The sequence below is a fragment of the Peromyscus eremicus genome, chromosome 1 (genome assembly GCF_949786415.1).
Source record: "Peromyscus eremicus chromosome 1, PerEre_H2_v1, whole genome shotgun sequence".
Taxonomy (NCBI): domain Eukaryota; kingdom Metazoa; phylum Chordata; class Mammalia; order Rodentia; family Cricetidae; genus Peromyscus; species Peromyscus eremicus.
In genome coordinates this window covers 52,373,733-52,399,558 of record NC_081416.1, presented here as the reverse complement: position 1 = coordinate 52,399,558, position 25,826 = coordinate 52,373,733, and the positions used below count along the sequence as shown (strand labels likewise).

At 39.7% G+C, this 25,826-nt stretch overlaps 1 protein-coding gene across 2 annotated transcripts in view; it reads right to left on the bottom strand.

Moving 5' to 3' along the window:
* Positions 1-23,735: 23,735 nt before the first annotated feature.
* LOC131909737 (solute carrier family 22 member 19-like) overlaps positions 23,736-25,826 on the bottom strand; it is a 46,670-nt gene continuing 44,579 nt past the window's right edge. The window contains exons 9-11 of one of the 2 annotated variants that reach the window (XM_059261554.1): positions 25,255-25,458; positions 24,862-24,863; positions 23,736-23,794 (exon numbers count right to left, since the gene is read on the bottom strand). In XM_059261554.1, the coding sequence (XP_059117537.1) occupies positions 23,736-23,794; positions 24,862-24,863; positions 25,255-25,458 (265 nt within the window). Of the gene's footprint in view, positions 23,797-24,861; positions 24,864-25,254; positions 25,459-25,826 lie in introns of both variants that reach the window. The other variant, XM_059261561.1, reaches the window with a different exon arrangement.

Genomic DNA, 25,826 nt, shown 5'->3' with positions numbered 1-25,826 from the left:
GAGCTCCCATCTGGCCCAGAGAGCTTCCTATCTGACCCAGAGAGCTCCCATCTGGCCCAGAGAGCTCTCATCAGGTCCAGAGAGCTCCCATCTAGCTCAGAGAGCTCCCACCCAGCCCAGAGAAAGAGAGAGCTCTCATTGGACAAAGAGCCATCATTGGACCAAGAGTAAACTCAGGAGACAGGGAATCTACCAGCCCTGACTGGAGAAAGAGTGGCTTCCTGAGAAGCAGAATCCACCACCTCTCATTGGACCAAGAGAGGCTTCCTGAAACGCCAAATCTGTCAGCTCGGCCTGGACCAAGAACAAATCCACGAGGAGATGGGCAGACGTCAAGACAGAAAGAAGTACATACAACAAAATAAAGAGCAATACAGCATCACCAGAACCTAGCCCTCCTCCAACAGCAAGACCTGAACATCACAAAATGGAAGAAGCAGAATAAAGCAACCTTAAGAACAACATCATGAAGATGCTAGAGGCTTTTAAAGAAGAAATCAAAAATGAAATGGAGGAAAAGACAAACAAAAAAGTGGAAGAAATCAATAAAGAACATGAAAAGTCAAACAAAAGATGGGAAGAACGCTATAAAAAAAACTAGAAGAAAAGACAAATAAAGCAGAAAAAAAGAATAAATCCCTGAAAGAGAACCATGAAAAAGCAATGAAACAGATGAGGGAAACAGTCCAAGACCTGAAAAGGGAAATAGAAAAAATGAAGAAGACACAAACAGAGGGAATGCTGGAAATAGAAAATCTGAGTAAATGAACAGGAACTACAGATGCAAGTATAACCAACAGAATGCAAGAGATGGAAGAGCGGATCTCTAACATTGAAGATACGGTAGAAAAAATAAATTCATCAGTCAAAGAAAACACTAAAGCCAACAAAGTCATGACCCAAAATGTCCAGGAAATTTGGGACACCATGAAAAGACCAAACCTAAGAATAATAGGGATAGAGGAAGGAGAAGAATACCAACTCAAAGGCACAGAAAATATATTCAACAAGATCATAGAAGAAAACTTTCCCAACTTAAAGAAGGAAATGCCTACGAAAATACAAGAAGCCTATAGAACACCAAACAGACTAGACCCCCAAAAAAGTCCCCTTGCCACATAATAACTAAACAACTTAACATACATAATAAAGAAAGAATATTAAGAGCAGCAAAGGAAAAAGGCCAAGTGACTTATAAAGGCAAACCCAACAGAATAACACCCGATTTCTCAATGGAGACTTTGAAAGCCAGAAGGACCTGGACAGATGTAATGCAGACACTAAGAGAACATGGATGCCAGCCTAGACTAATATAACCAGCAAAACTTTCAATCATCATAGACGGAGTGAACAAGACATTCCAAGACAAAGCCAGATTTAAACAAGACTTATCCACAAACCCAGCCCTACAGAAAGCAATAGAAGGAAAATTCCAACCTAAGGAAGTCAGATACACCCTCAAAAACACAGGCAACAGATAACACCACAGCAGTAAACCCCAAAGAAGAGACGTACACACACACTACCACCCCCCCCAAAAAAATTAACAGGAATGAACAATCACTGGTCATTAATATCCCTTAATATCAATGGACTTAATTCACCTATAAAAAGACAGGCTAACAGAATGGATATGAAAGCAGGACCCATCTTTCTGCTGCATACGAGAAACACACCTCAAATTCAAAAATAGATACTACCTAAGAATAAAAGGCTGGGAAAAGACTTTCCAATCAAATGGTCTTAAGAGCAAGAGGGTGTAGCCATCCTAATATCCAGCAAAATAGACTTCAAACTAAAATCAATCAAAAGAGATCAAGAAGGGCATTACATACTCATCACAGGAAAGATTCACCAAGGTGAAGTCTCAATTCTGAACATTTATGCCCCAAACACAAGTGCACCTGTATATGTAAAAGAAATATTACTAAAGCTTAAACCACACATAAAACCCCACACATTAATAGTGGGAGACTTCAACACCCCACTTTCACCACTGGGCAGATCTGCCAAATCAAAACTTAACAGAGAAATAAGGGGCTTAACTGAAGTTATGTCTCAAATGGACTTAATAGATATCTCCAGAACATTCCACCCTAACACAAAAGAATATACCTTCTTCTCAGCACCCCATGGAACCTTCTCTAAAATTGATGTGCTCAGTCACAAAGCAAATCTCAACAGATACAAAAGAATTGGAATAACCTCCTGTATTCCATCAGACTACCATGGCTTAAAGTTAGATTTTAACAACAACAAAAATTGTAGAAGGCCTACAATCTCATGGAAACTGAATAATGCTCAACTGAATCACCAATGGGTCAAGGAAGAAATAAAGAAAGAAATTAAAGACTTCCTAGAGATCAATGAAAATGAATATACTACATACCCAAACTTATGGGACACTATGAAAGCAGTACTAAGAGGGAAATTCATAGCACTAAATGCCTACATAAAGAAGATGGAGAAATCTCACACTAGCAACTTAAGAGCACACCTGAAAGCTCTAGAACAAAAAGAAGCAAACTCACCCAGGGAAAATAGATACTAGGAAATAATCAAATTGAGAGCTGAAATAAATAAAGTAGAAAAAAGAGAAAAATACAAAGAATCAATGAACCAAAGAGTTGGTTCTTTGAAAAAATCAACAATATAGACAAGCCCTTATCCAGACTAACCAAAGGCAGAAAGAGAATCCAAATTACCAAAATCAAAAATGAAAAGAGAAATATAACAACAGACAACGAGGAAATCCAGAGAATCATCAGGTCATACTTCCAAAACCTGTACTCCACAAATTTGGAAAATCTAAAAGAAATGGACCGGTGGCAGTGGCACACACCTTTAATCCCAGCACTCTGGGAGGCAAAGCCAGGCGGATTTCTGTGAGATCAAGGCCAGCATAGTCTACAGAGCAAGATCCAGGACAGAAAACAAAACTACACAGAGAAACCCTGTCTTGTAAAACAAAACGAACAAACAAACAAAAGAGCTAAAAAAAATGGACAATTTTCTGGATAGGTACCACATACCTAACTTAAATCAAGACTAGATAAACTATTTAAATACAGCAATAACACCTAAGGAAATAGAAACGGTCATTAAAAGTCTCCCAACCAGCAAAAGCCCAGGACCAGATGATTTCAATGCAGAATTCTACCAGATCTTCAAAGAATAGTTAAAATCAATACTCTTTAAATTGTTCCACACAATAGAAACAGAAGCAATGTTACCAAACTCCTTCTATGAGGCCACAGTTACTCTGATTCCCAAGCCAAACAAAGATACAACAAAGAAAGAGAATTACAGACCAATCTCCCTCATGAATATTGATGAAAATACTCAATAAAATATTGGCAAACAGACTCCAAGAACACATCAAAACAATTATCCACCATGATCAAGTAGGCTTCGACCCAGGGATGCAAGGGTGGTTCAACATATGAAGTCTGTCAATGTAATACATCACATAAACAAACTGAAAGAAAAAAAAACCACATGATCATCTCATTAGATGCTGAAAAGGCCTTTGACAAAATCCAACACCCCTTCATGATAAAGGTCTTGGAGAGATCAGGAATACAGGGAACATACCTAAACATAATAAAGGCAATTTACAACAAGCCAACAGCCAACATCAAAGTAAATGGAGAGAAACTCAAAGTGATTCCACTAAAATCAGGAACAAGACAAGGCTGACCACTCTCCCCATACTTATTCAACATAGTACTTGAAGTTCTAGCTAGAGCAATATGACAACAAAAGGAGATCAAAGGGATAGAAATTGGAAAGGAAGAAGTCAAACTTTCACTATTTGCAGATGACATGATAGTATATATAAGTGACCACAATAATTTGACCAAGGAACTCATACAGCTGAAAAACACCCTCAGTAATGTGGCAGAATACAAGATTAACTCAAAAAAATCAGTAGCCCTCCTATATACAAATGACAGACGGGCTGAGAAAGAAATCAGAGAAACATCACACTCTACAATAGCCACAAATAATATAAAATACTTGGGGGTAAATTTAACTAAGCAAGCGAAGGACCTGTATGACAAGAACTTTAAGTCCCTGAAGAAAGAAATCAAAGAAGATGTCAGAAAATGGAAAAATCTCCCATACTTATGGATAGGTAGGATTAATGTTAAAAATGGCAATCTTACCAAAAGCAATCTACAGATTCAATGCAACCCCCATCAAAATCCCAACACAATTCTTCACAAACTTGGAAAAAACAATACTTAACTTTATATGGAAAAACAAAAAACCCAGGATAGCTAAAAGAATCCTGTATAATAAAGCAACCTCTGGAGGCATCAATGATCCCTGACCTCAAGCTCTACTATAGAGCTATAGTAATATAAACAGCTTGGTACTGGCATAAAAACCGACATGTGGACGAATGGAATCGAATTGAAGACCCTGACATTAATCCACATACCTATGAACATATGATTTTTGACAAAGAAACCAAAACTGTACCATGGAAAAAAGAAAGCATCTTCAACAAATGATGCTGGCATAACTGGGCATCAACATGTAGAAGATTGCAAATAGATCCATATCTGTCACCATGCACAAAACTCACATCCAAGTGGATCAAAGACCTCAATATAAAACCAGTTACACTGAACCTGATAGAAGAGAAAGTAGGAAGTACTCTTGAATGCATTGGCACAGGAGACCACTTCCTAAATATAACACCAGTAGCACAGACACTGAGAGCAACAATTAATAAATGGGACCTCTTGAAACTGAGAAGCTTTTATAGGGCAAAGGACATGGTCAATAAGACAAAACAACAGCCTGCAGGATGGGAAAAGATCTTCACCAACCTCACATCTGACAGAGGGCTGATCTCCAAAATATATAAAGAATTCAAGAAACTAGACATCAAAATACCAAACAATACAATTAAATATGGGTTACAGAGCTAAACAAAGAATTCTCAATGGAAGACTCTCAAATGACCAAAAGACTTTCAAGGATGTGCTCAACATACTTAGCCATCAGGGAAATGCAAATCAAAATGACTCTGAGATATCATGTTACACCTGTCACAACGGCTAAGATCAAAAATACAGATGACAGCTTCTGTTGGAGATGATGTGGAGAAAGGGGAACTGTTGGTGGGAGTGCAACCTTGTACAGCCTCTCTGGAAATCAGTATGGTGGGATCTCAGAAAATTGGGAATCAACCTACTGCAAAACCCAGCAATACCACTCCTATATATACCGAAAAGATACTCAACCACACCACAAGAACATTTTCTCAACTATGTTTATAGAAGCATTATTTATAGTAGCCAGAACCTGGAAACAACCTAGATGCCACTCAACCAAAGAATGCATAAAGAAAATGTGGTACATTACACAATGGAGTATTATGCAGCTGTAAAAAACAATTAAATTTGTAGGCAAATGGATGAAACTAGAAAAAAAATCATCCAGAGTGAGGTAATCCAGACCCAGAAGGACAAACATGGTATGTACTCACTCATAAATGGATATTCAATGCATAGCAAAGGATAACCAGACCTCAATCCACAACCCCAGAGAAGCTAGATAAAGAAGAGGACCCTAAGAGGGACATATATGGATCTCCTCAGGACGGGGAAAGGGTTAAGATCTCCTGGGTAAACTGGGAGTGTGGTAGAGAAGAGGAGATGGAGGGTAGAAACATGAGGGATCCAAATGGCTGAGTTTGGGGAGGGGTGGAGAAGGACAGCAATGAAAAAGATATCTTGATAGAGTGAGCCAGTATGGGGTTAGAGAGAAACCTGGTGCTAGAAAAATCCCCAGGAACCCACAAGGATGTCCCCAGGTAAGACTCCTGGCAGTGGTGGAGAAGGTGCCTGAACTAGGCTTCCCCTGTAATCAGATAGGTGACTACCCTAATTGTCATCATAGAACCTACATCCAATGACTTATGGAAGCAGATGCAGAGACCCACAGTCAAGCACTTGGCCAAGCTCCTGGAGTTCAGTTGAAGAGATGTAGGAGGGACTATATGAGCAAAGGGGGTCAAGATCATGACGGGAAAATCCACAGAGACAGCTGACCCGAGATAGTGGTAGTAGCTCACGGACTCTGGACTGACAGCTGGGGAGCCCACATAGGACAGAACCAGGCCCTCTGAATGTGGGTGACAGTGGTGTGGCTTGATCTGTTCGTGGGACCCCCGGCAATGGGACCAGGACCTATCCCAGGTACATGAACTGGATTTATAGAACCCATTCCCTATGGTGGGATGCCTTACTCAGACTTGATGCAGGGGGAGGGGCTTAGTCCTGCCCCAACTTGGTATGCCAGCTGGTGTTGACTACTCAAGGGATGCCTTCCCCTATGAGGAGTGAATGGGGGGGGGGGGGTTGGGATGGGGGAGGTGGGGGGAACAGAAAAGGAGAGGGTGGGGGAACAGTAGTTGGTATATAAAATAAAAAATTTTTTAAATAAAAAAAAGAGTTTGTTTGAGTCTAAGGTATTCATCTGTGCAACTGCTGAATTGTCAACCCTCAGAAACCACATGAGGTAATGAGTGATTGCCGTACAAAGATTCTTAGGCATCAGGCTATTGTTCATAATTTACAGAGCCTTTGATAAAGAGCCACCCATCACCTCCTTGTCCTGCTATCTAACTCCTTTTAGACCCTTCCTTTCCTTACATGGTCTCTGTGATAGTTTGAATGGGAAATGTCCCATGTAGTCACAGGCATTTGAACACTTGGTCCCCAGTTGGTGGCATTGCTTGGGGAGGTTTATGGTGTGTGGTTTGGAGAGAAACTTGAATTAGGATGGCCTCCATAGGCTCGTATGTTTGTTTTGTTTTGTTTTGTTTTGTTTTGTTTTGTTTTTCGAGACAGGGTTTCTCTGTGTAGCTTTGCGCCTTTCCTGGAACTCGCTTTGGAGACCAGGCTGGCCTCGAACTCACAGAGATCCGCCTGGCTCTGCCTCCCGAGTGCTGGGATTAAAGGCGTGCGCCACCACCGCCCGGCAGGCTCGTATGTTTGAATTCTTGGTCCCTGGTTAATGGAACTGTTTAGGAAGGATTAGGAGATGTGGCCTTGTTAGAAGAGTAGAAGAGGTATGTCTCTGAGAGTGAGCTTTGAGATTTCAAAAGCCCATGCCAATCTCTCCCCCCACCTTTTTCTTGCATTTGAAGATGTGAGCTTTAAGCTTCTATTCCTACTGTCATGCCTTCCATTTGCTGCCATAATGGAATCATAGAGATGCTATATGATCCAGCTATACCACTCCTCAGTACATACCTGAAGGAAATGTAGTATGACACAAACTTGCACATCCATGTTTATTATGGCACTAATTACAATCCAAGGTATAATAAGCCTAGGTGCCCATCAATAGCTGAGTGTATGAAGGAAATAAGATAGATAGATAGATAGATAGATAGATAGATAGATAGATAGATAAATACATAGATACATAGATACATAGATAGATACATACATAGATAGATACATAGATACATAGATACATAGATAGATAGATATGTATATATATATATCTACACATGCATACACATACAATGGAGCTTACTCAGCTGCAAGAAAAACAAAATTATGTCACTTGCAGGGAAATAGATTGAGATGAGTTTGCTGATTGGTTGGTTGTTTTGTTTTGTTTTAAATTTTTATAGATCATGTCTTCTAAGAATTTTTATATTATTAGGAGAGTTTGCACTTTTAGACTTTTCAGAAATGCTGACTGTGAAGGCCATGAGGACTCTGGATGATAAGCTGAATACATTTTTTTTCTTATGAGATAAAAACAAACAACTGTGCTCAGGGGTAGAGTAGCATCATTTGATTAGAGATTTCCATAAAGTATTTGCTTGCAGGTGGTGCTATTAGGAAGTAGTAGGAACTTTGGTGATGGTGTCTTGTTGGAAGAAGTTAGGTTACTGATGTCTTGAGAAGATGCTAGTAACCTGGTGCTTTCCTCTTTCTGGTTTATTACCCCAGAAGTTAGCACCTTAGGTCCACATCCTGTCTACATTGATGTTCTGACCTATCACAGGACAGGGGAATGGGCCATGAAACCATGGAATGAAATCTCTGAAACTGTGAAGAAAAATACATCTTTTTATATATGATATTTTATTAAATATTTTATTTAATATGCATTCAATGTTTTTGGATCCAATCCACTGCCCATTACATCTTCTCTGGTTTCTTACTCTCCTACTCTCCCTCCCCAATTTCATGTGCTCTCACTTTTATTTTTAATTGTTCACTGTATGTGCATGGGTCTGGGACCACCTACTGAAGCATGGGTAACCTCTCAGAGCTGGCCTCCCTAAGGAAAAGTCGCTCTCCGACAGCCTACAGAATGGGAAAAGGTCTTCCCCAGCCCCACATCTGATATCCAGAATATATAAGGAACTCAAGAAATTAGACATCAAAATGCCCAACAGTCCAATTAAGAAATGGGCTATAGAACTAAACAGAGAATTCTCAACAGAGGAAACTCAAAGGGCTGAAAGACATTTAAGGAATTGCTCAACATCCCTAATCATCAGGGAAATGCAAATCAAAACAACTCTGAGATACCACCTTACGCCTGTCAGAATGGCTAAGATCAAAAACACTGAAGACACCTTATGCTGGAGAGGATGTGGAGTTAGGGGAACTCTCCTCTATTGGTGAAATTATTAAGGCCACTCCATGTAGTTAAAAGGAGATTTATTTAATGGCGTAACTTACAAATTAAGGGATAGGTAGGTCGCGGGGTCGGGGGAAGGTGTATCACAGTCCAGCGGTGTTCTCTGGAGCTCTGCTTGCCAACCTCCACTGTCCAGGGTCCCGGCACAGAGAGAGCGCTGGCCCATCCAAATCTCAGGTCTCCAGGCGCCTCCCATGGCCCCGCCTTGCAGGCGTGACAGTTGCCGAAGTCTCAATGGGGGTTGGAACTTCCAGATCAAAGCTGGAATGGCAACCCATTACACTCCTCCACTGCTGGTGGGAATGCAAGCTTGTACAACCACTTTGGAAATCAATATGGCGCTTTCTTAGAAAATTGGGAATCAATCTCCCCCAAGATCCAGCTATACCACTCTTGGGCATATACCCAAGGAATGCTCAATCATACCACAAGAGCACTTGTTCAGCTATGTTCATATCAGCATTGTTTGTAATAGCCAGAACATGGAAACAACCTAGATGCCCTTTAACTGAAGAATGGATAAACAAAATGTGGTATATATACACAATGGAATATTACTCAGTAGAGAAAAACAATGACATCATGAGGTTTGCAAGCAAATGGATGGATCTAGAAAAAATCATCCTGAGTGAGGTAACCCAGACTCAGAAAGACAAACATGGTATGTACTCACTCATAGGAGGATACTAGATGTGGAACAAGGATGACTGGACTGCTACTCACATCACCAGGGAGGCTACCTGGAAAACAGGACCCCAAGAAAGACACAGGGATCACCCAATGACAGAGAAATGGAAGAGATCTACATGAACAGCCTGGACATGAGTGGGGGTAATGAAGGGCGAGGGTCAAGGGAAAGAGAGCTTGGTGGAGCGGGAGATCCCAGCTGGATCAACAACAGAGAGGGAGAACAAGGAATAGGAGACCATGGTAAATGAAGACCACATGAGAATAGGAAGAAGCAAAGTGCTAGAGAGGCCCACAGAAATCCACAAAGATACCCCCACAACAGACTGCTGGCAATGGTAGAGAGACAGCCCGAACTGACCTACTCTGGTGATGGAATAGCCAAACACCATAATTGGCGTGCTAGAGACCCCATCCAACGACTGAGGGATCTGGATGCAGAGATCCATGGCTAGGCGCCAGGTGGAGCTCTGGGAGTCCAATTAGCGAGAAAGAGGAGGGTTTATATGAGCAAGAATTGTTGAGACCAAGGTTGGACAAATAGCCAAACGAATGGAAACACATGAACTATGAACCAACGGCTGAGGGGTCCCCAACTGGATCAGGCCCTCTGAATGGGTGAGACTGTTGATTGGCTTGATCTGTTTGGGAGGCATCCAGGCAGTGGGACTGGGTCCTGTGCTCATTGCATTAGTTGGATGTTTGAAACCTGGGGCCTGTGCAGGATCACTTGGCTCGGCCTGGGAGGAGGGGACTGGACCTGCCTGGATCTCAGTCCTCGGGGGAGGCTTTGCCCTGGAGGAGGTGGGAATGGGGAGGTGGGCTGGGGGGAAGGTGAGGGTGGCAGGAGGGGGGAGAACAAGGGAATCTGTGGCTGATATGTAGAACTGAATTGTATTGCAAAATAAAAATAAAAAAAGAAAAGTCACTCTCCCTCTCCCAGTAACAATCAATTGCCAATAACACCCCAGATAAGAGCAGGACTTCATGAGTGGGTCTTCCCTCTATTCTGGGACTTTGGTTACCTTGATTTTGTGCAGATATTATTCTTGAAGTCCCAGTGATTTTGAGTTCATGTATGCAACTGCACTGTCATTTCCAGCAAACATTGTTTTACTGCATATACTCACTATTTCTGGCTTCTACAATCTCTCTGCCCTTTCTTCAAAGATGATCGCTGAGCCTTAGGGTGAGATATACATATACATATACATATACATATACATATACATATACATATACATATACACATGCACATGCACATGCACATGCACATACACATACATATTCCATCTAGAGCCGAGCACTCTTACTCTATGCATATTGATCAGTTGTTCTCTGTATTAATCACCATTACTGAAAAAAAAGCATCTCTGATAAGAAATAAAAGATACAGTAATCTTTAGGTACAAAGATGAGAACTTAATAGGCAGTTTGTTAATGTGTCCATTTAGCAGAATAATATAGTACTAGGTCCTCCCCTAGGACCTATAATCTATCCCAATCATAGTTTTGGCCCTGTTACCAGTACCAGGCATGGAGTCCATCTTATCAAGTGAGTTTTAAATCCAATCAGAAAGTGGTTTGTTATTCCCATAAAATTTGTGCAGCCATTGTACCAGTGGGCATATGAACTAACAGAGTTCAGAATTATGAACACTTACCAATATGGACGAAGCTTCTGGGTTGGTGCCAGCTTGTTTACTTTATGTCCTATGACTCAGGTGTGTGGTGTCTTCACCAGTGGGTCTTACCATCAACTTCTGGAGGGTAACCAATAGAAATGGCAATAGACTGTAATGTTTAGATTCTATAGGATCTCAATGACCAACAACTCAAAAGGAAGTAATCCACACCTGGCACTGGGCTTTTTATTTGATAGCCAATGGTGTGTGTGGTGAGCAAAAGAAGCCCTGAGTTTGTAAAGCCCTGAGCAAATGTGTGCTATTGACATGCATGTGGCCATGTCAAGGACCCTTGCCTCAGAGCCATGGGGAAATGGCAGAGCATTCCCTGGCTAACCTCAGGGAAATGACAAAGCTTCCCATCCTAATCTGGGTGTATATGTGAGTAGAGTGTGCCAAAAGTGTCCACCATAGCTTTCTCCTCCAAGATATTTATGGCCTAGAGACTGCTCCCCTACAGACACTGCTCTTACTGGGATTAGCTAAAGCTGTCTCCTCGATCCAACTGTGTAACATATACCCTGCCTCCTTGTTTATCTGTATGTAATAATTCTACTCCTTTGTTAAGCTATATGCAATAACTTTACCTCCCTGTTCAACTATATATAATAAACATGCTGAGCTTCCGAGATGCTGCAGTTTCTCTATCAGAGAGACCAGTCTACCCAAATCCACCTTTTTTGTATGTGTTTCTGTGTCTGTCTTTTCTTCATTCCCTCACCACTCCATCCCTGGAACTATGGTGGATGTGACACAATGGTGTCTGAGTGAGGCATTATAACCCTATTATTAGGTGACTCCATTTAAACTCCCTTTCTATATGTGCATGTATATATTTTAGGAAGTTTCTACAGTAATAGGTTTCCATATGGCATTTTCAAATGACTTTTAGTGTTAGTTATTTTTCTCCATACTCTCCCCTCTACCCTGCTTTCCAATACCCCACCCCATCCATCCCTCCTAGTTTCTTTATTCCCCTTCCCCCATTTCTCATCACATGCATTCTAGCCCCCTTTCCTTGATATTTCCCCATACCCCCTTACTAGCTTCCTGTTTTACACGGGTACTGCAGTCTAACACACATACTAAAGATTCAAAGCTAGCATGCACAGATGAGAGAGAACATGTGGCATTGTCTTTCTGGGTCTGAATTATTCAAAATGATTGTTTCTAGCTCCATCCATTCACCTGCATTTTTTTACTTTTTATTTTTTTTATTTTGCAATACAATTCAGTTCTACATATCAGCCACAGATTCCCTTGTTCTCCCCTCCTCCCGCCCCCCTCACCTTCCCCCCAGCCCACCTCCCCATTCCCACCTCCTCCAGGGCAAAGCCTCCCCTGAGGACTGAGATCAACCTGGTAGACTCAGTCCAGGCAGGTCCAGTCCCCTCCTCCCAGGCCGAGCCAAGTGATCCTGCACAGGCCCCAGGTTTCAAACATCCAACTAATGCAATGAGCACAGGACCCAGTCCCACTGCCTGGATGCCTCCCAAACAGATCAAGCCAATCAACAGTCTCACCCATTCAGAGGGCCTGATCCAGTTGGGGACCCCTCAGCCGTTGGTTCATAGTTCATGTGTTTCCATTCGTTTGGCTATTTGTCCAACCTTGGTCTCAACAATTCTTGCTCATATAAACCCTCCTCTTTCTCGCTAATTGGACTCCCAGAGCTCCACCTGGCGCCTAGCCATGGATCTCTGCATCCAGATCCCTCAGTCGTTGGATAGGGTCTCTAGCATGACAATTAGGGTGTTTGGCCATCCCATTACCAGAGTAGGTCAGTTCGGGCTGTCTCTCGACCATTGCCAGCAGTCTGTTGTGGGGGTATCTTTGTGGATTTCTGTGGGCCTCTCTAGCACTTTGCTTCTTCCTATTCTCATGTGGTCTTCATTTACCATGGTCTCCTATTCCTTGTTCTCCCTCTCTGTTGTTGATCCAGCTGGGATCTCCCGCTCCACCAAGCTCTCTTTCCCTTGACCCTCGCCCTTCATTACCCCCACTCATGTCCAGGCTGTTCATGTAGATCTCTTCCATTTCTCTGTCATTGGGTGATCCCTGTGTCTTTCTTGGGGTCCTGTTTTCCAGGTAGCCTCCCTGGTGCACAGACACTGAGAGAAACAATCAATCAATGGGACCTCTTGAAACTGAGAAGCTTTTGTAGAGCAAAGGATACGGTTAACAAGGCAAAGCAACAGCCTACAGAATGGGAAAAGGTCTTCACCAACCCCACATCTGACAGAGGACTGATATCCAGAATATATAAGGAACTCAAGAAATTAGACATCAAAATGCCCAACAGTCCAATTAAGAAATGGGCTATAGAACTAAACAGAGAATTCTCAACAGAGGAAACTCAAAGGGCTGAAAGACATTTAAGGAATTGCTCAACATCCCTAATCATCAGGGAAATGCAAATCAAAACAACTCTGAGATACCACCTTACGCCTGTCAGAATGGCTAAGATCAAAAACACTGAAGACACCTTATGCTGGAGAGGATGTGGAGCTAGGGGAACTCTCCTCCACTGCTGGTGGGAATGCAAGCTTGTACAACCACCTGCATTTTTTATAACTTCATTTTTCTTAAGAGCTGAGTAATGTTCTATTGTGTAAATATACCAAATTTTCATTATCCATTTATCAATTGATAGCATATAGGCTGTTTATATTTCCTGGCTATTGTGAATAGAGTAGTGATGAACATAGATGAGCAAGTGTGACTCTAGTAGGATATAAGCCCTTTGGGGATATGTCTTAGCTAGGGTTTCTATTGTTGTGAAGAAGCACCATGACCAAGGCAATTCTTATAAAGGAAAATATTTAATTGGGTGGCTTACAGTTCAGAGGTTCAGTATATTATCATCATGGTGGAACATGGTGGCATGCAGGCAGACATGGGGCTGGAGAAGGAGATGATAATTCTACATCTTTGATCCACAGGCAACAGGAAGTAAACTGAGACACTGGGTATGGTTTGAGCATTTGAGACCTCAAAGCTTGCCTCCACAGTGACATACTTCCTCCAACAAGGCCATACCTAACTCCAGCAAAGCCACACCTCCTAGTAATACCATGAGCTCTCTGAGCTCATGGGGGCCAATTACATTCAAATTACCACATTCCACTCTCTGGCCCCCATAAGCTTGTAACACTGTCATAACACAAAATTCATTTAGTCCAACTTCAAAAGTCCACATAGTCTATCACAGTCTCAATAATGTTCAAAAGCCCAAGGTTCAAAGTCTCTTCTAAGATTCATGAAATCTCTTAACTGTAATCTGTTATAAAATCAAAATCAAAAAACAGATCACACTTTCAACATATAATGGCACAGGATATACATTACCATTCCAAAATGTAGGGAAGGGTATGTAGTGAGGAAATATTGAACCAAAGACCAAAAACCAGCCAGGCAAACTCCAAACTCTGCATCTCCATATCTGATGTCAAAACGCTCTTCACATCTCCAACTCTTTTCAGCTTTGTTGACTGCAATACACTTCTTTCTCATAAGCTGGTTACACTCCCTGTTAGCAGCTTTCCTCAGCAGGTATCCCACAACTCTGGTATCTCTTCTTTCCATAACTCCAGAACCACATGGCTGAAGCTGCAAGTTCTGCTGTTTACTGGGGCTGGTACATGGGCCCTTCATTCAATTATACTTTCATCAACTTTCTATATTCAGTGGTTTCCTTCACTGCCTAAGCTCGGTTCTCTTGAAACTTGATCTGTAGATCAGGCTGGCCTCAAACTCAGAGGTCCACCAGCCTCTGTCTCCAGAGTGCTAGGATGTATCACCACACATGACTCTAAGCTTTTCTTTAATTCCTTTTCACAAGTTGGAAAATCTGGGTGGGATCTTGCCCTGAGCTCACCACTCCCTTTATTAGATTTCTTAATCTGTTTATCTCCTTGAATACAGGACTTAGCACTATTCTACTTCCTGGTGCTCCTTTTCTCAAATTTTACATGTTGTATTTTTCCTTGTTCAGCTTGCTTCTTTTCATTATAAATCTTTATTCGAGTTACCACTAATAACCACATGACAGAGTCTATACCAGGCTGTTTTGAGATTTCCTCTGCAAACAGAATTAAGCCAAAACTCTTTAACCTCAGACAGACTCTTTAGAAAAGGGCAAAAAGCGGCCACATTCTTTACCAAAATATCACAAGAATGATCTTTAGGCCACATATTAATATTCTTCTCCTCTTAAACCTCTTGAGCCAGGCGCCTATAGTTCAAATCACTCTCAGCACCACTGTCTTCTATGCCCCTGGTAGTATGGCCCATTATGCAACACTTAAAGTATTCCATTACTTTTTAACCCAAATCCCAAAGCCCTATCACAACAATATCCCCCTCCTGATACCAACTTCTGTCTTAGGATTTCTATTGCTGTGAAGAGACACCATGACCATGGAAACTCTTTTTTTCAGATGACTTTTTGTTTTGTTTTCTTGTCTTTTCTTTTTTTATTATTAAGAAATTTTCTATTCACTTTACATACCAATCACAGATTCCCCCCCTTTCCCTCTTCCAACTTCCCTTTTACCAAGGAAAACATTTAATTGGGTGGCTAAGAGTTCAGAGATTCAGTACACTATCATCATGGTGGAACATGGTGGCATGCAGGCCAGAAATGGTGTTGGAGAAGGAGCTGAGAATTCTACATCTTTGATCTGCAGGCAACAGGAAGTAAACTGTGACACTGGGTGTGGCTTACGCATATATGAGATCTCAAAGCCTGCCTCCACACTGTTACACTTCCTTCACAAAGTGTGTCATACCTACTCCAACAAAGCCACACTTCCTAATAGTGCCACTCCCTATGAGCTTATGAGGGCCAATTATATTCAAACTACTATAGGATGTGAGTGGAAGTGGTGTAGCTGGATCATGTGGTAGGTCTTTTTCTAGTTGTTTGTGGTGATAGTGGTGGTGTTTATTTGGTTGATTGGTTGTTGGTTGTTTTTATTCTGGTTTTATTTGTTTATTTGGGTTTTTTTTGTTTTTAGATGATGCACTGATTTACATGGTTGCTGCATAATTTTAGACTCCCCAGTAGTGAATAAGTGTCTCTCTTTCTCCACATCCATGCCATTATTTGTCATTTATTTTGTTGTTTTTTAAACTTTGACATTCTGATTGGGGTAAGATGAAACCTTAAAGTAATTCTAATTTAGATCTCTCTGATGGCTAAGGATGTTGAATATTTATTAACTGTTTCTCAGTGATTTTTATTTCAACTTTTGAGATCACTCTGCTGTGGGATAGTCTTTCTGCATGCTGTGAATATGTGTTGCTACCATTGTTTAATAAAGAAGCTGCTTTGGCCTATGGCAAGACAGGTTATAGCCAAGTGGGAAATCCAAGCAGAGATACAGGGAAAAGAAAGGTGGAGTCAGGGAGATGCCAGTCTACCACCCAAGGAGCAACTTGCCAGCAGACCAGTAACACCACAGCCACCTGGCAAAATATAGATTATGGGTTAATTTAAGATGTTAGAGATAGATAGCAATAAGTCTGAGTCATAGACCAAACAGCTTGTAATTAATATAAGCCTCTGTGTGTTTATTTGTGAACAAACAGCTGTGGGACACAGGAAAACTTCCATCTACAACACTCTGTTTAGTTCTATGTACCATTTTTTTAACATTTTAAATTCTGTTTAATTTTATACTTTTCAAAGTATAAAATTAGTATTTTCTCAATGAGAAAGGAACAACAGCTGCAGAGAGTCATTAGATAATAGAAAAAACTACAGAATTAAATCAGCCTATATACTTGTCAATCACCTAACAAATATGTGCCCAGAACTTACACTGGTATACAATGCACTTTAACAAAGTTAAATTATCTAGTTTTCCTGGGACATGGCTCAGTGGGAAAGCACTCACCTCACATGTGCAAGGTCCTGGATTAGCTCTAGATGGGGTAGGGAGATCTAGTTTTTCTGCATTTCTTTCTTTCTTCCTTTCTCTTTCTTTCTTTCTTTCTTTCTTTCTTTCTTTCTTTCTTTCTTCCTTTCTTTCTTTCTCTGTTTTTTCAAGACATAGTTTCTCTGTGTAGCCTTAGCTGTCCTGGAACTTGCTCTGTAGACCAGGCTGGCCTCAAACTCATAGAGATTCACCTCTGACTCCTGAATGCTGGGATTAAAGGAGTACACCACCACCACCCAGATTGTTGCTGTTTTTGTTTTCTGTATTTAAAACTGTAAGATTCTTTGCTTTTCTCTCCTTCTCTTTCCTATTCTCCAAGTGTTTCTGTAAGTCCTACTATCTAAATATTTTTGGTGTAAAGTTGTTAATTCTCTATTTTGGGAAGAATTTGCTTTTATTCTTGGATCATTCTGCCTATGTGTTTGATGTTAACATGCATGCCTCATTTTTTAATTGGTTTGTTTATTATATTTTATTTTAAATTTATGTGTATGAGTGTTTTACTGCATGTATATATGTGTACCACATGTGTGTCTGGTGCCCTTGGAAGTCAGAATAAGGCATTAGACCCTCTGGAACTAGAGTTACAAATGGTTTCCAGTACTGGTAACTGAGCCTGGGTCCCCTGCAAGAGCAACAAGTACTATTAACTGCTGAGCCATCTCTCCAGACCCTGCTTTTTCCCCTGATGTTTAATTTTTTTGAGTTATTTATATATTCTAGAGATTAACCCTCTATCAGACGAATAGCTATTATAGTGGTTTGAATGAAAATGGTCCTAAATGAAGTGGCACTATTAGGAGGTGTGGCTTTGTTGAAGTAGATGTGGCATTGTTGGAGGAAGTGTGACACCAGGGCATGTGGTGATGTTTTATTTGTGCTGAAATAAACAGAAAGGCGTAACAAAAACCCCAGAAGTAGATTACATAATACTCTATTAACTTTGAATTTTCTCAATGCTAATGAGAAAGGAACAACAGCTGCAGAGAGTCATTAGATAATAGAAAAAAACTACAGAATTAAATCAGCCTATATACTTCAAAGATGTGCTGACCTCAGAATGGAAACCAGGATATGTGTTACATTGGGAACAAGGTTTTGCTTTTGTTTCTACAGGAGAAGATAAGCTGTGGATACCATCAAAATTTATAAAGGTTCGATTTGAACAAAAGAGACCTCTTAATTAGAAAAGATGATAGTTCATCAACCAGCATGACCATCCAATTTAAACTAACTTATACCACTAACAAATGCTTTTCATTTAATCAGATATAACTTGTCAAAAGGGAACCTCCCCAAAATTAGGCTTGGGGAAAGGTTTCTGTTTTTGTCTTTCAGGAGAACGAAGACTAAGGAATCTGAAGAACCCTGGACAAATGAGATATCTGAAGAAAAAGGACAAATCACCTAGAAGAAATGTCCCAAGAAAAAGAGTAAGTTGGCCTATCAGTATATCACATATAAAATTTCTTAAGTCTTTCTAAATGTTTATTTCTGCTCTTCTCTACAGACACTTAACACAAATTGTCTTTTTGTAGTCCCATTTCAATTAAAAATTAAAACTGGCTTTGGAGTTGGAGAATGGCTCTCTCCTTCTCTAAACCCAAGCATGTTGTTAAAGGAAAATGCAAAATCTCTGTATCATGTCAGAAGAAAGTCATCTTCTGATATGAGACAGAAGAAAACCAAGAAATTAAGGGACTATTCTATTGCCACTAATCTAAATTCTTTGGTTCTATTTTGATTCTTTAAACTTTTCTTAAGGTATGAATTTTATATCAAAATTTATAAGATTAACATATATATTTTTTTAACTTGTGTCATGATATTAATGGTCATATAGAGTACTAATTAATTCTAGAAAAAAGGCTTCAATTAGCTGCCTATACATGTTTTTGTGTTCAAGTTTCTATCAGTTTTCTGCAGGGAATCATAACCAGGCCTAACAGCAAATTTGGAGTCTCCAGAAAAATAATGGGGCCCCCAACAATGATTCCACATGGACAATAGTAATACCACTAAGCTGACAAACTTCACCCAAAGCTTTGAACTAAAAACTGCTCACAACAATTTCAAGATGGCTAGATGAGATGATCCAGCTTCACCGAGTACTTGAACAAAGACTTAAGATAAGCCCTGCACTTTGGCATTATGCAGAGACTGGACAACAAATGATATAGCTACCTCTCCTGGAACTTGACAATTAAGCCAAAAATTTTCTTTTCAGGATCCCCTAAAGATGCCTTCACCCATAAACAGTAGGAAGCAATTTTAAGAACACGATGCCCACATTCCCAAGAGGTGGGGTGGGGCAGGTGGTTTTTGGTTTTTCAGTGGGTTTTGGGTTTGGGTTGCTTACAAGTTGTTGTTGTTGTTAATGGTTAGGAAAAGGGCTAAGCAAAGGAGATTAGATTTAAGGTTCTTGTTTGAAAAAAAAGCAGATATAGATAAGAGGTAGATTATTGAATCTACTCTAAAAAAAAAGAAAAGGTTATAGAAATGATAGAATAATGGGTAGATTATTGAATCTACTCTGAAAAGAAAAAAGAGAGTGTATAAATATGATATAGATAAAAGGGTAGATTATTGAATCTACTTTTAAAAGACAACTACTAGTTTTAAATACTTTACATTGGATTGGATTTTTATATATCGTATATAAATTATATATATTAAGATTGATATTGTTAGAAAATGCTGTATGTTTATTTCTAATCTTGTCCAGGATATTGTATTTATACAGTTCATTTAACAATGTATTGCAATTTGCTAATCCTTGAATGTTATTATTACCAACTATTAGGATATAAAGAAATGAAAATTAGTAGTTAGACATTACAATCAAACTTGTAGTCATATTAGGTATGTTTTCAAGGTTAAGTAGAGATATATTTTAGATAGACAGGTCATCTTCAAACCCTTCAGAGTTCTACAGAATATAGTATTTAAATGTTTTAATAACTTAGAATTTTTTTCTTTTTTTATGACTCTGAGACATGTCGGCTCCTGGCAGTACCACACTACTTCAGAGAAGATATGGGCACTGAAGAAACTGCATGTGGAGTTAACTTTCATTGTGGCAAAAGTTAGCCACTGGGCAACAAAGTGCCCTCGCATCGACTGCTGACAGTATGCTATCCAAAATGGACAAACAGGACACAAAACAAAGGACTACCAATCCTTGCCAAGACAAATGTGGTTACAGCTTTAGCAACAGGTATCCTCTGAGGCCAGGACAATATGGCACCATCACTGAAATGGCCAATGGAAAAGGTACAGTGCCCCTTTCTTTGAAGGCAGCTGAACAGGCAGTGGACCGATGGCTTCTGGTGTGCAGTGGAACTGTAGCTGAAGCAGTTATTCTTGAAGGAGTAACTAGGCTGACGGAGTCTGGCTTCTCAATGTTAGACTGGCATTTATTAAAGGAGATGAAGCCATTACTAGGTAATATTTCCTTCTTGGGTCTCTGAGGGAGTTGAAGATTAGATAGTTATAGTAACAATTTTCCTTGTTAAGAAATTTCAGAAAATAAACTCACTAAGAGGTATAAAGTGTATAAATTTGAGAGACATTATAACATTAGTTATAACTTTTTTATTTTTTATTTTCATTAGACAAAAAAGGGGAAATGTGCTATTTTATTTGTGCTGAAATGTGGTGATATTTTATTTATATGTTAATAAATAAAGTTTGCCTGGAGATCAGAGGAAATAGCAAGCCATTAATACAAGTCAGGCAGGGGTAGCACATGCCCTTAATCCAATCACTTGGCAGGCAGGGTCTCTGTGTTCTCAAGGACATACTAGTGAACAGCCAAGCATGGTGACACATGCCTTTAATCCCAGTACCAACCATAGAGACCTGGAGGTCTGTACAGATAGGCAGTGACAAGGAAGTGAGTTAGCTGGGCTAAGAGCCAATGAGAGGGCAGAACAGCAAGGCAATAAAGGCATGGGTACATAGGAAGTAGCTCACTTTTTGGGAGATGCAGAGGTGGTGAGGTAAGGTTGGTGGCTATCACTATTTCCCTGATCTCTAAGGCTTTCACCCCTATATTTGGCTCCATGTTTTTTATTTTATAAGACCATCTAAAATTCTTCTACAAGGGCAGACTTTGAGGTTTCAAATGCTTAAGCTAGATCTACTGTCACTCTCTGTTCCTGATGCCTTTGGATCTGAATGTAGAACTCTCAGCTACTTCTCCAGCACCATTTCTGCCTGCATGCCACCATGCTTCCTGCCATGATGACAATGGACTAAACCTCTGAACTGTAAGCCAATTAAATGTTTTCCTCTGTAAGAGTTGCTATGGTCATGGTGTCTCTTTACAGCAATAGAAACCCTAAGACAGCTGGTAAAGATTATTTTTCCCATTTGTAGGATGACATTTCACTCAAATAATGATGTTCTTTGCTGTGAAAAAATGTTTAGTTTCATGAGGTCCCATTTGTCAATTGTTGATCTTAATGCCTGTGCTAACGGGGTTCTGTTCAGAAAGCCCTTTCTTGCATAAAATGAGTTCAAGCACATTGCCTACTTTCTCCTTTATAAGATTCATGATATCAGATGTTGAGGTCCTTGATCCATTTGGAGTTAAGTTTTATGCAAAGTGAGGTATAAGGATCTAGTTTTATGCTTCTACTTGTATCTCTCCAGTTTTGCCAGCAACATTTGTTGAAAAAAAAATGTCTTTCCACCAATGTGTGTTTTGGGCATCTTTGTGGAAAATCAGTAGCCTTAGGAGTGTGGGCTTAATGTGAGTCCTAAATACTATGCCGTTGGTCTGTGTATCTGTTTTTATGAGAATACCACATTGCTTTGTTACTATAACTTTATGTTATAACTTAAAACCAAGAATGGTTATACCTCCAGTGGCATTTTGATTGTTCAGAATTGTTTTGGTAACCCTGGGTCATTTGTGTTCCCATTTGAATTTTAATTCCATTTTTTAATTTCTATGGAAAAATTGTGTTGGAATTTTGGTAGGGATTGAATTGAATTCGCATATTTCTTCTGGTAGGGTAGCCATTTTCACAGTGTTAATCCTACCAATCCATGAACATGGCAATTCTTTTCATCTTCTGATATCTTCAACATCTTTCTTCAATGCCTTAAATGTTTTTATCATACAAGTCTTTCACTTCCTCTTTTATATTTATTTCAAGATTTTTAAGGCTATTGTAAATGTGATTGCTTTCCTGATTTCTTTCTCAAAATATTTGTCATTGATATATAAGAGGGCTAGTGATTATTTTGTATTCTGCTACTTTGCTGAATGTTTATAAGCTTTAGATTTCTGGTGTGGACATTAGAGTCTTTTGTTATATAATCACACAGTCTACAAATACTCTGAGTTCTTCCTTTTCTGTTTCTTCCTTTATCTCCTTCTCTTGTTTTATTATGCAAGCTAAGCTTGCCTTGTCCGTGATTTTAGTGCAAATGCTTAAAGTTTAGCTAAATTGACAATTAGTATGATTTTGGCTGTAGATTTGTTGTATATTGTCTTTATTGTTATGTATAATATTTTATCTAATATACTTTCTCACTGCAAATGAAGGCAGACTCACAAATAATTCTTAATCTTTAGACAAATTTGAAATATCTTTCAGGTTTTATTTTCAAAAGTATGATATTGTTAATTATTACTCCACCAATTTTTTCTATAAACTATAAAAAACATGTTTTTAAACTTAATCAGTCTTCTTGTTATAGTCTAAATCTAGAGTGTCTCTTAAAGTTTTGTTTGTTGAAGGGTATGTTCCTACTGGTGGTACTATTGAAAAGAAATTAAAAACCATTGCAAGTAGGACCAGGGTGGTAAAGTGCTAGTGGAACATGCCTTTGAAAGTTTTATTTATTTTGTTCTTCATCTTATCCTATTTCTCTTTTCTTCTTCTCATAGTCTTCCTCCTTTTCGTCTTCATTTCCCTCCTCCCTATCCTCTCTTCTTTTCTCCCTCTCTCCCTCATCCTCTCTCCTTTCTTTTCTCCCTCTCTCCCTCATCCTCTCTCCTTTCTTTTCTCCCTCTCTCCCTCATCCTCTCTCCTTTCTTTTCTCCCTCTCTCCCTCATCCTCTCTCCTTTCTATTCTCTCTCTGTCTGTCTGTCTCTCTCTGTCTCTCTCTGTCTCTCTCTGTCTCTCTCTCTCTCTCTCTCTGTCTCTGTCTCTGTCTCTGTCTGTCTGTCTGTCTGTCTCTCTGTCTGTCTGTCTCTCTCTCTCTCTCTCTCTCTCTCTCGCTCTCGCTCTCGCTCTCGCTCTCGCTCTCTTTCCCTCTCCATGCCTACTATCCTGGAACCATGAAGTGAGCAGCTTTCCCCAGCACACCCTTCTGCCATCATGTACTGTCTTTCACAAACCTTGAAATAATAGACCCAAGTGGTCATTGGCTGAAATTGATAATTCTACAATAAATAATCCATCTTTAATTTTCCCTGGCATTATGTCACAACAGTGGGAGGAAGGTTCATCGCATCCTATTGGAAATTTCATAGGTATCTGTTATCATAGAAATATCTCTGAAGGTTTATTTCACTGTTATGATTTCCTTTAATTTTGTTTTTGGATAATATATGTATCAATTGAGTATGGCAATTTTAATTTTAATACAAATTATCTACTATATTATTATTTGCTGAAAAATGTTTGCTATATTCAGAGTAATCTTGGATCATCATAAACATCAGTGATATTTTTCTTATCTTGCTTCTTGATCAGATTCCATTCTTGGAGTTCCTTAAAACTGTGTCACTTTGATGAAAGTATCTTTTTGCTTTACTTGTCTGAAGATTCTCCCTCTGTAACACATACAGCAAATATCAAAAATATATAACAGTAAAACTGAGAGGACACAGAGAAAAATGGCATCCCTGGTACTCTTTAGAGCAAACTCATCCTTCACCCAACTGCTTTGAAAACATCCATTATTTTTGGCAAATGACTTGAGTACATCTTGTGACATAAAAGGCCAACTACCCTGGTAACCTCTCTGTGTGATAGCTAATCTTGGTTGTCAACCTGACATGCCTGAGAAAAGAAAACTTTGGTTGAGGAATTGATTCATCAGATTAAGCCTGTGGCATGTCTTTGGAGCATTTTCTTGATTACTGATTATTATAAGCGGGCCTAGCCTACTGTAGGTGGTATTGTCCTTAGGCAGATAGCCTAAGCTCTATATGAAAGGTAGCTGAGCAAGCCAGAGGAAGCAAACTAGTAAGTAACATTCCTTGATTACTTTCTTCTTCAAGTTCTTGTCTTGGCTTCCTTCAGTGATGAACTCTAATCTACAATCTAAAAACTAAAAATAAACCCTTTTCTCCTTAAGATGCATTTGGTCAGTGTTTTATCACAGCAACAGACGCAAACTAGAACACTTTCTTCCTTGGTTATCATGGTATTCTCCAAGGAGGTTTAGGTGGAGGGAGGCAATGGAAATGCGCCAAGTTTTGAAATCTTGCCCATTTCTTCACATTCTATGACCCCTTTGTTGACCATTCCCTTCTTCTCTGTCATGAACTCTTTCATTCCTAGTGAAAAAGATAATCTGAATCTCATAGCAAAAACAAGAGTCCGCCGGGCGGTGGTGGCGCCCGCCTTTAATCCCAGCACTCGGGAGGCAGAGCCAGGCGGATCTCTGTGAGTTCGAGGCCAGCCTGGGCTACCAAGTGAGTTCCAGGAAAGGCGCAAAGCTACACAGAGAAACCCTGTCTCGAAAAACCAAAAAAAAAAAAAAAAAAAAAAACAAGAGTCCTTCTCTCAGACATGTGTCATCTGTGGCAGGTCTTTAGACCTATATCTAATTTCCTTTAAGTTATTCAGTGACCATTGCACACTCAAGCATATAGGTACTGTCAGTTTCAGACAGCTTACCAGCACTTACTAGGTTTGAGGGATGAAATAACATTTGTATTTGAGCATGCTTGTGAAATATCATCAAGGATATGTGTTTCACACAAGGTCAGAGAGGACAAAAGACACATACTCTTGTCCTATTTATCTCTAAATCTCCCAATACAATCTAGGTAGAGCTGGTCTTTGTTATATAGAGACTTTCCAGACACATCTGAAACCATTGTATGAAAGGATATGCAAATGGTTCTATACCAAACACAATTTCCATGAGTAAACAACAAAAAAAGAACCTACCTAGTTATCAGGCCACCTGGCACAGAGTACTTTGGGAGACAAGGTTGTTTCACCTTCCTCATAACAGACCATTAGCACAGACGTCCCATAAGGAGCAGGGGTTTACTCACTCATTTTCCACATCTTGTATGGAGTCAGGCAGAGGCTGATTCTTGGTCTCAGGAAGAAGAAGGACAACAAGACTACCAAGGATGGGGAGGACCCCATAGATAATCCAGGGTAAGGAGTCAAAGTATGTCTTGAGGATCATAAACAAAGGAGACAAGGATGCCCCAATATTTCCAGAAATTCCAATGATTCCTAAAGCAGTTGCCCTTGAGCACAAAATAGAATGCAGAAATAACTGCATGAGGATGCACATTTGAAATTTGTGACTTAGAATCCTGCATTACTTATGAAAATCAGCAGTATATTTAGGCATAAGAATGTTGATAATTTTTGCTCTTGTTTTTCCTATTTCTGTTTCATTTGATCACAATATTAAAACACTCATTTATCACTTACAAACTCATACCCAAAGAAATAAATACTACATGTTTTCTCCACTGTGATGATCCTAGATTTTAGCTTCTATGGATATGTGTACATAGGGTGGAAGTGTGGGTAAAGCTAGGAAACTTGAATGGAGACAATGAGGGAAAAAGAAAAGATCTTAAGTGAGAAAGATGTTAATGGTGCACAT